The 15,204-nt window shown below is 38.8% G+C and overlaps 1 protein-coding gene across 2 annotated transcripts in view; it reads left to right on the top strand.

Moving 5' to 3' along the window:
- Positions 1-12,306, top strand: part of LOC125396007 (sulfotransferase 2A1-like) — a 48,488-nt gene extending 36,182 nt beyond the window's left edge. For both annotated transcript variants that reach the window (XM_087908874.1, XM_087908875.1), the window contains 2 exons: positions 2,703-2,880; positions 12,176-12,306. In XM_087908874.1, the coding sequence (XP_087765000.1) occupies positions 2,703-2,880; positions 12,176-12,288 (291 nt within the window). In that variant the 3' untranslated portion in view covers positions 12,289-12,306. The remainder of the gene's footprint in view (positions 1-2,702; positions 2,881-12,175) is intronic.
- Positions 12,307-15,204: the final 2,898 nt, after the last annotated feature.

Below are 15,204 nucleotides of genomic sequence, written 5' to 3' on the forward strand. Positions count from 1 at the left end.
GTTGATTTCAGCCCTCAGTTTGATTATTTCCAATCTTCTACTCCTCCTGGGAGAGTCTGCTTCTTTTTTTTTCCAGAGCTTTTAGGTGTGCTATTAAGTCTCCAATATATGCTTTCTCCGTTTTCTTTAATTGGGCACTTAGCGCTATGAACTTTCCTCTTAGAACTGCTTTCATTGTGTCCCATAGGTTTGAGTTGTTGTGTCTTTATTTTCATTAAATTCAAGGAAGACTTTAATTTCTTTCTTTATTTCTTCCTTGACCCAAGGATGATTCAGAAGTTGACTGTTCAACTTCCACACGTTTGTAGGCTTTCTGGAATTCGAATTGTTATTGAATTCTAACTTTATTCCGTGGTGATCTGACAAGACACAGGTGATTACTAATTTTTTTTGTATCTGTGTAAGTTTGCTTTGTTACCGAGTATGTGGTCAATTTTCGAGAAGGTTCCATGAGCTGCAGAGAAGAAGGTATATTCTTTCCTTTTTGGGTAGAATGTTCTATAGATATCTGTGAAGTCCATTTGATTCATTACCTCTAGCAATTCTCTTATTTCTCTGTTGAGTTTCTGTTTGATTGATCTGTCCATTGGTGAGAGAGGTGTGTCGAAGTCTCCTACTATTTTTGTGTGTGGTTTGATGACTGCCTTGAGTTCTAAAAGTTTTTCTTTTACATAAGTGGGTGCTTTTATATTAGGGGCGTAGATATTCAGGATTGAGACTTTCTCCTGATTAATTGTTCCTGTTAAGAGTATGAAATGTCCATCTCCATCTCTTCTGATTGATTTTAGTTTGAAGTCAATTGTGTTAGATATTAGAATGGCCACACCAGCTTGTTTCTTAGGTCTGTTTGCTTGGAAAACCTTTTCCCAACCCTTTATTCTGAGTAGATGTTTATCTCTGTGGTTGAGGTGTGTTTCTTGTAAACAGCAGAATGTTGGATCCTGTTTCCTTATCCAGTCTCTAAGTCTGTGCCTTTTTATAGGTGAGTTGAGTCCATTAATATTAAGTGATATTAATGACCAGTGGTTGTTGATTCCGTTTATTATTTGTGTGTGTGTGTAGTAGAGTTTGTGTGTTTCTCTTCTTTGAGTTGTGGTTGTGAAGGGTCGCTAGATGTCTGGGTTATTGTAGGCAGTGATGGCAATTGGGATAGTACATTGAGCTGGAACAGTGAAGTTAGAAGAACATCTGAGAGATCTATTCTAGATAGGGGAAGTAGCCACAGATTTTTCTGTGTCAAAATTGGGGAGGACACTGGGGGATTGGATCTAGAGGGGCACAGGGAAATGAAAAATCTGCAGCCAGCCCACCTGTATCCCTGACAAAAGTCAGAAAAACAATTCTTAATGAAAAATATAAAGGAGCAACAAAACCAGGAAAATTTGATCATTCAAAATGATTTTGATTCCTTAATGTTTTCTTTCACGAACAGAAAGTTTCCATTTATGTAGCAACACCAAAGACTCTTTGCCTTTTCAAAATCTTTTACTTTCTCATTTATTATTTATTCTAAATAAATTTAATAAATAAATTAAATGAAATTTATTATTATCTAGCTGTATCTGCTGCATGACTGTGCAGTTTTACATAAGTTTCCTGTTCTAAAAATTCAACACATCATATTCTGTTATTGCCATGATCATTTACCTTCCCATAAAATATTATGAATCTTTGAAAAATATGTAATAAAAGTTTGGCATCAGCAATACCTTTAGAGTTCCATGAAAAGGGCTAGAATTCAAAGCAAAGTCTCCACTATTCTAAGGTTCTGCCTTCTTATAACTGTCTTCTTTGATTAACAATTTGGACAGTGAACATTTGTGATTCCAGTATATAGGTATCTGAAGCAAGAAGATTATGAATATGATGGATATCTGAGTAATAGAATGATATCTTAACTCAAAACAGAATAAAAGCTCCCTGAAATACCCCAAAGTAATTAATATTGACATCATTCTTATGAAAGTGCTGCAAAACTATATTATTCTTATTTACCCATAGGAAACAGTATTACATGGTGTAAACATTAACTTCTCTCAAAATCTTTGTGCAGACTGCCTTCAATCTCAATTATCACTGCCTGAAAGTATCTCTATAAGTCTCTTTAAATGCTCAAGCAAGTGGGGTATGGTGGTGCACACCTTAAATGCCAGCACTTATGAGGCAAATTCAGGTGGTGGATCCCTTACCTATTTGAGCTTGAGGTCAGTACAGTCTCCATATTAAGTTCCATCCCACCAAACAAGGCTGCATAGTGAGACCCTGTCTAAAGGAAAAAATATCCCAGTGCATTTAGTGGGTGTGTTGGCATACATCTGTGAACACAACATTACAGAATTGGAAACAGGAGGATCACATGCTCCAGGTCTTCATCTACTACAAAGTAAGTTTAAGAACAGTCTTGCTATGTGAGATCCTGTCTCTAGTATCCTCTCCTCCCTAAAAGAAATCAGTCTCTGTCTTTTAGGTACAGGCATCAGACACATTGCACTCCCAACTCATTACAAAATGCTGTGTGTGTGACTTCTGCCATCTGTAAATGTCCTGTTTCTTTCCTCAAATCTTTCAATGCTTTTGCATTTCACGGCGTTATTTCTTTTTCCATGCACCCATATCAGTGTCCATCCACAGTTATCTTCGCTGCATCTGTTCTCTCAGATCTCTCTGTTCATTAGCATCTTTTTTGTTTCTTCTCTTTTTAGGATACAAGAGGAACCATAGAGAAGATCTGTGACTTCTTAGGAAAGAAATTAGAGACAGATGAGCTGGATCTGGTCCTCAAGCACAGCTCCTTCCAAGCCATGAAAGAAAATAAAATGTCCAATTTTAGCCTCATTCCAGAAGATGCGGTTACTAATGGTTTGAATCTCATGAGGAAAGGTGAAGAAAATTATATCCAGCTTCAAAAATATGTCAGAATATGTGGAGAACTTGTTGTTTCAATGAGACTATAAAAAGTCAGGAATGTTTCAAAAGTCATTGCTCATTACAACATAGTTTCTTACAGACCTTGCAATGGAATCTTTTCATGTTGATGATGTGGCTTTCAGGAACTCTGAAAAAGAATTGACTTGTTGTGGGAGAGTATCTTGGCATTGCATATGTACAGTACTCTCAATGTGAAAGAAAGTGCAGACATACTGCAATGAGACTCTGTAAGGCTCCCAGTGTCTTAGAACTCAATTCTAAAGAAAATGTCAATGCATGGGACCAAAGATATATCTGGGATCACAAACACTGAAATGACTTCCTTCAAAATGATTTGAAGAGATATTGAATATGTCAAGATTGCTGACTCATAGCAGGCTGACTCTAGTCCCATAAAAAGCAAATTGTTCACCACTGCTACAATACGATGGCAATTTCCAACCTAAATTTGAATTGCTTCAGACTCAGGGCTACTCAGTTGATTCTGAATTGTCTCTCCTGGAATGGTAATATCCATCCTCTCTATGGCTGTGCTACCTCTCTATACTGGGAAGAGTTTTTTGGCATGATTTCATTGCTGTAAAAACTAAGGAGTAACTTTGCCAGAGTGTATAACACCTGGAATCTCACCTACACCTTACTAGCAAATAATTGGTGAGATGGGACTCTGCTGAAGAAGGAATGAGTCGGATATCATGTCTCTGGAGATGAGTAAAGAACTTGGGTATAGATGCAGGAAGCAGAGAATAATGGATTTCATTTTCTTCTACCAATAATTTAGATGCTTCAGCCTTAACCTTCAAGCTTCCTCCATCATAGAATGGTGGATCATGAGACCAAAATAACATTTAAGCTTATTCTCTTCCAAAATATAGTGTGGATCATGTATCATATATCTCAAGAGGATATATTTATATTTATTTACATACACATATGTGTGTGTGTGATTGTATGTGTGTATATGTGTGTTTGTGTATGAATGTCTAAGACATTAATCTTAGACAAAGACAGAAAAAGACCTAGGGAGAAGGCCACTACAGGCCATAAGAAAGGCCAGGGACAGTCTGATCAAAAATATTTTTGGGAGACCTACAGCTACCAGAACTATTAGGAATTTTCTTATCAAGAAGAGTTAAGCCATCATGTAGTAGGGTTATCTTGTCCCCTGACACACCAGTGTTTGAGGAGATTATTAAAAAAGAAGTATTTACTTGTAAGGTGCACAGGATATTTACATATTGTAACTTAGAACTTTATGTGTGTACCTTCAAAGACATACTTCTCTTTTTTTTTGTAATTTTATTAAATTATAAAAAGTTTCCATTTACGCCCCTCCTCCCAACGCCCTCCCACTCCCCCCCTCCCTCTCCTCCTCCCTCTTTGTCCCCAAGGGAAGTCAGGGTCTCCTGCCCTGTGGGAAGTCCAAGTTCCTCCCCCCTCACTCCAGGTCCAGGAAGGTGAGCATCCAAACAGACTGGATCCCAAAAATCCAGTATATGCAGAGGAAACCAGTCCCAGTGTCATTGTCAATGGCTTCTCGGAAAGACTGCAGGCCAGCCACATTCAGAAAATCCAGCCACATTCAGAGAATCTGGTTGGATCACATGCTCGTTCAGTCACGGTCCATCTGGCCTTGGCAAACTCTCATTAGATCCGACCCCTTGTATCAGTGGGTGATAGTATCCCTCGCAGTCCTTCGTCATTTTCTTCCTCCTTTTGCTCCTCGTTTGGATCTTGGGGGGCTCAGTTCGGTGCTCCAACGCGGGCCTCCATCTGTATCGTCATCCAACGCCAGATGAGGGATCTATGGTGATAAGCAAAATATTCATCAGTATGGTCACGGGCCAAGGCCGGTTCAGGCACCCCCTCCTCTGTCCAGAGAACAATCTGGGGATCTCTCCTTGGACCTGGGATCCCATATATAATCAAGTTTCCTGTAAACTCTAATATGACTCCCTTAGTTGAAATATATTCTTCCCTGATCCCATATTCATCCTTCCTCCCTTCCCCCCATCCCGGTCAACCGAGCTTTCTCCATTCCTCCCCTACTCCCTTCTCTCTAACCCTCTCCCCTTCCAACAACCCTCCCACCCCCCCCCATACACCCAAGGTTACCTGGGACTCTTGACTATTTCCTACCTCCTGGCGGATAGGTAAATAATCTTCATCAGGTTCGTCTTCTTATTTAGCTTCTCTAGGATCACGAATAATAGGCTCAAAGACCTTTAATTATGGTTAGAATCCACTTATGAGTGAATACATACCGTGTTCCTCTTTTTGGGTCTGGCTTACCTCACACAGTAAAGCGTTTTCTATGTCCATCCATTTGCATGCAAAATTCAAGATGTCATTATTTTTTACCGCTGAGTAAAACTCTAATGTGTATATGTTCCACACCTTTTTTAACCATTCTTCTATTGAGGGGCACCTAGGCTGTTTCCAGGTTCTGGCTATTACAAATAGTGCTGCTATGAACATAGTTGAACAAACGCTTTTGTAGTATGTTTGGGCATCTCTAGGGTATATTCCCAAGAGAGGAATTGCTGGGTCCTGAGGGAGGTTGACTCCCAGTTTCCTGAGAAACCGCCACACTGATTTCCAAAGTGGCTGCACAAGTTTGCATTCCCACCAACAATGGATGAGTGTTCCCCTCATTCCACATCCCCTCCAGCATAGGCTATCATTGGTGTTTTTAACTTTAGCTATTCTGACAGGTGTAAGATGGTATCTCAAAGTGGTTTTGATTTGCATTTCCCTGATCGCTAAGGAGGTTGAGCATGACCTTAAGTGTCTTCTGGCCATTCGAAGTTCATCTGTTGTGAATTCTCTGTTCAGATCAGAACCCCATTTTTTAATTGGGTTAATTAGAGTTTTAGTGTCTAGTTTCTTGAGTTCTTTGTATATTCTGGAGATCAGACCTTTGTCTGATGAGGGGTTGGTGAAGATCTTCTCCCAGTCAGAAGGCAGCCTTTTTGTCTTACTGACAGTGTCCTTTGCTTTACAGAAGCTTCTCAGTTTCAGCAGGTCCCATTTATTCATTGTTTCTCTTATTGTCTGTGCTGCTGGGGTCCTACTTAGGAAGTGGCCTCCTGTGCCTATATCTTGTAGACTACTTCCCACTTTCTCTTCTATCAGGTTCAAAGTGGACAGATTAATGTTGATGTCTTTAATCCATTTGGACTTGAGTTTTGTGCATGGTGATAGATATGGATCTATTTTCATTCTTCTACAGGTTGACATCCAGTTATGCCAGCACCATTTGTTAAAGACACTTTCCTTCTTCCATTGTATACCTTTAGCTCCCTTGTCAAAAATTAGGTGTTCGTAGGTTTGAGGGTTAGTATCTGGGTCTTCTATTCGATTCCATAGGTCGACTTCTCTGTTCTTATGCCAATACCAAGCTGTTTTCAATACTGTAGCTCTGTAATAGAGTTTGAAGTCAGGGATAGTAATGCCTCCAGAAGTTCCTTTATTGTATAAGATTGTTTTGGCTATCCTGGGTTTTTTGTTTTTCCATATAAACTTGATTATTGTTCTCTCAAGGTCTGTGAAGAAGTTTGATGGGATTTTGATGGGGATTGCATTGAATCTGTAGATTGCTTTTGGTAGAATTGCCATTTTTACTATGTTGATTCTCCCAATCCAGGAGCAGGGGAGGTCTTTCCATTTTCTGGTATCCTCCTCAATTTCTCTTTTCAAAGGCTTAAAGTTCTTGTCAAATAGGTCTTTCACATCCTTGGTTAGAGTAACCCCAAGATATTTTATGGTGTTTGTGGCTATCGTGAAAGGTGATGTTTCTCTGATTTCCCTCTCCGTTTCTTTATCCTTTGTGTATAGGAGTGCCACTGATTTTTTGGAGTTGATCTTGTATCCTGCCACGTTACTAAAGGTGTTTATCAGCTGTAGGAGTTCTTTGGTAGAGTTTTTGGGGTCGCTTATGTACACTATCATATTGTCTGCAAATAACGAAAGTTTCACTTCATCCTTTCCAATTCGAATCCCCTTGATCCCCTTATGTTGTCTTATTGCTATTGCTAGAACTTCAAGCACTATATTGAAGAGGTATGGAGAGAGTGGACAGCCTTGTCGTGTTCCTGATTTTAGTGGAAAGGCTTTGAGTTTCTCTCCATTCAATTTGATATTAGCTGTCGGCTTGCTGTATATTGCTTTTATTATATTTAGGTATGATCCTTGTATCCCCAGTCTCTCCAACACCTTTATCATAAAAGGGTGTTGAATTTTGTCAAACGCTTTTTCAGCATCCAATGAAATGATCATATGATTTTTTTCTTTCAGTTTATTTATATGATGGATTACATTGATAGATTTGCGTATGTTGAACCAGCCCTGCATCTCTGGGATGAAGCCTACTTGATCATAATGGATGATTTTTCTAATGTATTCTTGGATTCGGTCTGCCAGTATTTTATTGAGAATTTTCGCATCGATGTTCATGAGTGAGATTGGCCTGTAATTCTCTTTCTTGGTTGTGTCTTTGTGTGGTTTTGGTATTAGGGTGACTGTAGCTTCATAAAAGGAGTTTGGCAGTGACTTTTCTTTTTCTATATTGTGGAATACATTAAGGAGTATAGGTATTAGCTCTTCCTGGAAGTTCTGGTAGAATTCTGCATTGAAACCATCTGGTCCTGGACTTTTTTTGGTAGGGAGATTTTTGATAACAGCTTCTAGTTCTTCACGACTAACAGGTCTATTTAGATTGTTCACCTGGTCTTGGTTCAACTTTGGTATATGGTACTTATCTAAAAAAATGTCCATTTCTTTTACATTTTCCAACTTTGTAGCATATAAACTTTCGTAGTAAGATCTAATGATTCTCTGTATTTCCTCTGTGTCTGTGGTTATGTCCCCCTTTTCATTTCTGATCCTATTAATTTGCAAGTTCTCTCTCTGCCGTTTGATTAGTTTGGATAGGGGTTTGTCAATCTTGTTAATTTTCTCCAAGAACCAGCTTTTTGCTTCATTGATTCTTTGAATTGTTTTCTGTGTTTCTATTTTGTTGATTTCAGCCCTCAGTTTGATTATTTCCAGTCTTCTACTCCTCCTGGGTAAATCAGCTTCTTTTTTTTCTAGAGCTTTCAAGTGTGTTGTTAAGTCTCCAATGTGTGCTTTCTCTGTTTTCTTTAGGTGGGCACTTAGTGCTATGAACTTTCCTCTTAGCACTGCTTTCATTGTGTCCCATAGGTTTGAATACGTTGTGTCTTTGTTTTCATTATATTCAAGGAAGACTTTAATTTCTTTCTTTATTTCTTCCTTGACCCAGGGGTGATTTAGTAGTTGACTGTTCAACTTCCATGAGTTTGTTGGCTTCATGGGGGTACCATTGTTGTTGAATTCTAATTTTAATCCATGGTGATCTGACAAGACACAGGTGGTCACTAATATTTTTTTGTATCTGTGGAAGTTTGCTTTGTTACCAAGTATGTGGTCAATTTTCGAGAAGGTTCCATGAGCTGCAGAGAAGAAGGTATACTCTTTCCTATTTGGGTGGAGTGTTCTATAGATGTCTGTTAAGTCCATTTGATTCAGTACCTCCAGTAAATCTCTTATTTCTCTGTTAGGTTTCTGTCTGATTGACCTGTCCATTGGTGAGAGAGGAGTGTTGAAGTCTCCTACTATTAGTGTGTGTGGTTTGATGACTGCCTTGAGTTCTAGAAGAGTTTCTTTTACATATGTGGGTGCCTTTATATTAGGGGCATAGATATTCAAGATTGAGACTTCTTCCTGATGAATTGTTCCTGTTATGAGTATGAAATGTCCATCTCCATCTCTTCTGATTGATTTTAGTTTGAAGTTGATTTTGTTAGATATTAGAATGGCCACACCCGCTTGTTTCTTAGGTCCATTTGCTTGGAAAACTTTTTCCCAACCCTTTACTCTGAGTAGGTGTCTGTCTTTGTTGTTGAGGTGTGTTTCTTGTGGACAGCAGAATGTTGGATCCTGTTTTCGTATCCAATCTCTAAGTCTGTGCCTCTTTATAAGCGAGTTGAGACCATTGATATTAAGTGATATTAATGACCAGTGATCGATGACTCCGGTCATTTTTTTGGGTAGTAGCGTGTATGTGTTTTCCTTCTTTGAGTTGTGCTTGTGGAGGGTCGCTAGATGTCTGAGTTAATGTAGGCAGTGTTGGGAATGTTGGATTCCTTGGGTTGTGATTTTCCTTATAGTATTCTCTGTAAGGCTGGATTAGTAGCTACGTATTGTTTAAATTTGTTTTTATCCTGGAATATTTTGTTTTCTCCGTTGATAGTGAACAATAGCTTGGCTGGGTAAAGTAGTCTGGGTTTGCATCCATTGTCTCTTAGTTTCTGCAGTACCTCTATCCAGGACCTTCTGGCTTTCATGGTTTCCATAGAGAAGTCTGGTGTAAGTCTGATAGGTTTACCTTTATAAGTTACTTGACCTTTTTCCTTTGCAGCTTTCAATATCCTTTCTTTAGTCTGAATGCTTTGTGTTTTGATTATTATATGACGAGGGGATGTTTTTTTCTGATCCAGTCTATTCGGTGTTCTGTATGCTTCTTGAACCTTCATAGGAATATCGTTCTTTAGGATGGGAAAGTTTTCTTCTATAATTTTGTTGAGTATATTTTCTGGACCTTTGAAATGCAATTCTTCTCCTTCTTCTACTCCTATTATTCTTAGATTTGGTTTTTTTATTGTGTCCCACAGTTCCTGAATGTTTTGTGATGAGAATTTGTTGGATTTGCTGTTTTCTTTGGACAGAGTGTTTAATTTCTCTATGGTGTCCTCAGAGTCTGAGATTCTTTCTTCTATCTCTTGTATTCTATTGGTTAAGCTTGTTTCTGAAGTCTCTGTTCGTTTACCCAGATTTTCCATAGCCAGCCGGCCCTCGGTTTGTGATTTCTTCATTGACTCCATTTCAGTTTTCAAATCTTGAACTGTTTCCATTACCTGCTTGATTGTTTTTTCTTGGTTTCCCAGTGTATCATTCATTGATTTGCTCATTTCTTCGAACTTTTTGTTATATTTCTCATCCATTTCTTTACTCATTTCTTCAATCTTTTTGTTGTACTTCTCATCCAGTTCTTTAAGGGAGTTATTCATATCCTGTTTAAGGGACTCTATTGCTTTCATAATGGCATTTTTGTCCGCTTCTTCTGAATTAAGAGGTTCAAGACCTTCTATTGTAGGGTCATTGGTATCTGGTGTTTTCATGTTGTTTTTTAGATTGTTAGAGGAGTTCTTGCCTTGGCGTCTGTCCATCTCTTCCTTCAAATGCTCTCTATTGGAACCTCTGGTACCAGGTCAGGTTCCCTTGTTGGGCAGGGACTTCACTGACAGAAGGTCTACCTTTCGGCAGGTAGTCTATTGAAACACAGGCCCTCCCTCCTGCCGAGTTGCACTCACAGCCCCAGCACAGCGCACAAGGGAGCTTCTCTGGGGAGATCTTGTGGCCCCAGAGGGAAGGGGGGGAAGAGAGGAAGGTGTGCCTGGATAAAAAAACAATCAAACAGGTAATAGACATACTTCTCTTAACTTGACTCATTCATATTGAATTTCCTGCAGTTCTGGTATGTCCGCATCTTTTCTGGTTTATTAAAAGCCAGGCGTACTGAGGGAAACAATAAAATAACTTGTTCTAAAAGCGATGATAACAATGAAGCTGAAGAGTAGAAAAGGATACTTATGAGATCCCACCATAACAGTTGGCAGTCTTATATTCATATCAAATAATGGTATATTATTTGAATATGGTATATCAATAATTAGCATTTAATTATGAATTCTTCATATTTTCTTTAATTAATACTACTAGAGGCTTAAAATTAACTTCCATGATTCTTCCCAAAAGTAATGTGATGATCTGGAGATATGACTCAGAGGTTAAGAACAGTGACTGTTCTTCCAGAGGTCCTGAGTTCAATTCCTAGCAACCACATGGTGGCTCACAACCATGGGTACTAAGATCTGGTGACCTCTTCTGACCTGCACAGATACATGCAGGCAGAATGATATATACATAATTAACAAACAAATCTTTAATAAAGAAAGTAATATGATAAGGAAAAGGATGACCTTTATTGCCAATCTTTTTTGCTTCATCTGATTTCATCAATATCATGCTGGGTAAAATCTCAGGGACTCATTTTTCTGCATCAGCAAAATGGAACAATGCCAATACCTTCTTCACTCATTCAGGAATGCTTTCAACAAACCCATGTTGAGCATGTTCCCTTTGCCTGATATGCGTTGTTATTAAATGAAATCTTTTACAATTTAAGAATCATTTTACATTTTGCATTTCAAATATATTAGATTTTGTGCATACATACAAAATAGAAATGAGTAGAGCATGTCAAAGCATCACAACTATAAAATAAAATACAGCAAGGATAAGGGAGTCAGAGTTCTGCTTGGAAGAAAGGAAGAGATGATTACAGTGGCATTACTAAGAAAGCAAAAGAACAAGACATTATTATACGGAAGACATGAGCACTCCAGTGTGAAGGTACACACTATGCAGTGTGAACAGTTGGACAATTTAACAATACAACTAGAGACAAAACCAAAGTATTGTAAAAAGAACAGAGGATGAAATAATGTAGATGTTCATACATTACCAAACACCATACTGATTGAAAACAGGAGTCCTGGGACATTCGTTGCTGACTGTTTCTGGGTCTCCTGCATCTTTATTGCCATGTAGTTCACAACTGTGTGTATCTCTAGCTCCAAGAGGTACGTTGCCTCTAACTTCTGATGGCACATGCTTTCATGTGCACCTATACACATAATTAAAATTAATTTTAAAATATGTTTTAAAAGTTGCTTGCATGCTTTTCAGAACTTCTATAAGTAAACACTAAAATGAAGAAAGAGCAATTGAAGTCAGCTTGGATAACTAAGATAAGAAATTCTGTTTGGATGAACAGTGTGGTGCAATCAGGTATAGTGGGGAGCAGAAATAATCTGGCCATCTAGAGTTTGAGTTAGTGTTGATGCTGTTAGATTTTGTAGTTGACAGGTTGGGAAAGAATAAGGTGTGTCAACAATTCCACAGGGGTAGAAGTCTGTTTGCATATTATTGCAAGGCATAAGAAGGGTTATCTAGGGAGTCACTGATAGTTTCACTTTATATACTGTTTGTTCCTTTTCAAGTATGTGAAAGGAGGATTGAGAAATATGTTAAGCATTTTAAGCTAAGGAGTGATAGTGTTAAGATCATCATTAACCCATCTTTGTGTCTGCTTCATATTTTTCAGGCGCGACTGGAGACTGGAAGAATCACTTTACTGTAGCCCAAGCTGAAGCCTTTGATAAAGTATTCCAGGAGAAAATGATTGGTTTCCCACCAGAACTGTTCCCATGGCAATAAATTCTTAAAACTTTTAAATCATGTATTTGTACTGTGAATGACTGGGTGTGGTCAAAAAATAAATCCTATGATTGAATTGTGTCACTCTTTAGTAATTAGTAATAGCATTAGTAATAATGGTATTAGGAGTGGAGTAGTGCTAATTTTATTGTGTGTGTGTTTACACATTCCTGTGTGTAGTGCCTTCAGAGGCCAGAAGAGTGTATTGATTCTCATGGTATTGCAGTTACATGATGCTGTAAGACACCTGCTTTGGGTCCTAGCAACTGAAATCAGATCCTATACAAGGGTAGGGCAATGCTCTTGACCTCTGAATCATCTCTGCAGCTTAAAATCTTGGTGTCTTGAGTCATGAAATAGCAGTTTTGCTTCATTTATTACTGTTCTGTTATACATTGTCAGCTAATTCCAATTTGCTTCATGTGATTCCAGCTTTAAAACAATCCTTGTAATATCTTAGTGGTGCAGGAGGTCCTTCTGTATTTGTGTTCCTTTCATTGGTTATTAAAGAAACTGCCTTGACCTAGTTGATAGGGAAGATTTTAGGTAGGCAGGGAAGACAGAACAGATTTCTGGGAAGAAGGACAATGTGGCAGACACCAAGGATTTCCTGCCTGAGACGGATGCTGGTTAGACTCATGCTGGTTGGTAAGCCACAGTAAAGCAGCAATACATGTTAATGGAGATGGGTTAAACTAATATGTGAGAGCTATTCAATAAGAGGCTAGAGATAATGAGCCAGGCAGTGTTTAAATGAATACAATTTTTGTGTGGTTATTTAGGGGATTAAGCTAGCCAACTTGGACTGGAGAAAGGGGTCCTGTGCTGTTACAATAGAGTGACACCCAACATGGTTGACTAACTCCATGTAAAACCTGAGAGGGCTTGAAAAGGAATTCTAGAAAAAAACCAGAGTTTAACATAGGTTTTTGCTGTTTGCTGCCCACATACCATTCTCATTAGCGTTAAGAAAATTCAACTCACTCATAAGTGGTTTCTAGCCATAATTAAAGGACTTCGAGCCTATAATTTGTGATCCTAGAGAAGCTAAATAAGAAGGTGAACCTAAAGAAAATCATATAGTTATTCTCCTGGATATTGGAAGTAGACAAGATTGCCAGGCAAAACTTGGGTGCACGGGGGTGGGGTGGGGGAGTGAATGTAAGAGGAGATGAGTGGAGAGAGGGGAGAAGGGGAGGATTGGGGAGAGCTTGGGGGAATGGGATGGTTGAAATGGGGAAAGGGTGGATATGTGAGCAGGGAAGTAGATATCTTAGTTAAGGGAGCCATTTTAGGGGTGGCAAGAAACTTGACTCTATATGGGTTCCCAGGTGTCCAAGGAGATGTCCCCAGCTTGTTCCTTGGGCAGTAGAGGAGAGGGTGTCTGATCTGGCCTTCTCCCATAGCTACACTGACGAATATCTTGCATATCACCATAGAACCTTCATCTGGCGATGGATGGAGCTAGAGACAGAGACCCACATTGGAGCACTGGACTTAGCTCCCAAGGTCCAAATGACAGCAGATGGAGGGAAAACATGAGCAAGGAAGTCAGGACCACGAGGGGTGCGTCCATCCACTGAGACACTGGGATGGATCTAATGTGAGCTCACCTAGGCCAGCTGGACTGGGAGTGATGGAGCATGTGATCAAACTGGACACTCTGAATGTGGCTGGCAATGAAGGCTGACTGAGAAGCCCAGGACAATGGCACTGGGTTTCGATTCTACTGCATGGACTGACTTTGTGGAAGCCTGGTTTGTTTAGATGCTTACCTTTATAGACATGGATGGAGGGGGGAAGACCTTGGACTTCCCACGGGTCATGGAAACCTGACTGGTCTTAGTACTAGAGAGGGAGGGGGAGGTGAGGAGGGGGAAGAAGGGGAGGAGGTGGAAATTTTTAATAAATAAATAAATAAATAAATAAATAAATAAAGGAAAGAAAAGAAAAAAAAATCAAGGTTAATAAGGCATTATCTAATCTATTTCTGGGGGCATTTTCCACCCCTTTCTGTTTATTTAACATATCCTTTATAGTTTGATTTGATCTTTCTATGACTGCTTGACCTGTAGTATTGTATGGTATACCTCTAACATGCTTAATATTATAATAAGCAAAAAACCTTTCATTTTACTACAAACATAAACTGGACCATTATCTGTTTTTAATTGTGCAGGTATACGCATGATGACCATAATTTCTAATAAATCAGCTTTTTCTGAGTTAAAGCATTTGCCCATTGAAAGCCTGAATAAGTGTCGATGGTGTGATTTACATATTTTAATATTCCAAATTCTGCAAAGTGAATACATCTATCTGTCAGATTTCATTCCTTTGTGCACCCTTGGGGTTAGTCCCTGCAGGTAGCATGCTTGGTTATATAAAGAGCAAGTAGGGCATCCCTTTATAATCTCCTTAGCTTGTTGCCATGTAATAGAAAACTCTTTCTTTAAACCTTTGCTATTGACGTGATTTTTTTTAATGAAATTCTGAGGCCTGCAACACACTTCCAATCAATAATTGATCTATTTCTGCATTACCTTGTGCTAGAGGACCTGACAGACCTATATGGGATCGGATGTGTGTTATGTACATAGAACAAAGCCTATTCCTGATTATGTCTTGTACCTGGATATACAATGAAGTCAACTCTGCATCATCTGGTATAGATTCAGTGGTTTTTATATGCAAGATAACTCTTTCTGCATATTGTGAATCCATAACTATATTAAGAAGTTCTTTTAAATCCCTTAGCACCATGAGAATGGCATATAATTCTGCCTTCTAGAGAGAATTATAAGGGCTTTGTTCCACATTAGTCAATTATTCTGATTTGTAACCCGCCTTGCCTGATTTATTAGCATCAGTACAAAATGTACAGGCTCCAGTTATTGCAACATCATGTACAGTTTG

Source organism: Myodes glareolus, chromosome 1, assembly GCF_982192425.1.
Source record: "Myodes glareolus chromosome 1, mMyoGla1.1, whole genome shotgun sequence".
NCBI classification, from domain to species: domain Eukaryota; kingdom Metazoa; phylum Chordata; class Mammalia; order Rodentia; family Cricetidae; genus Myodes; species Myodes glareolus.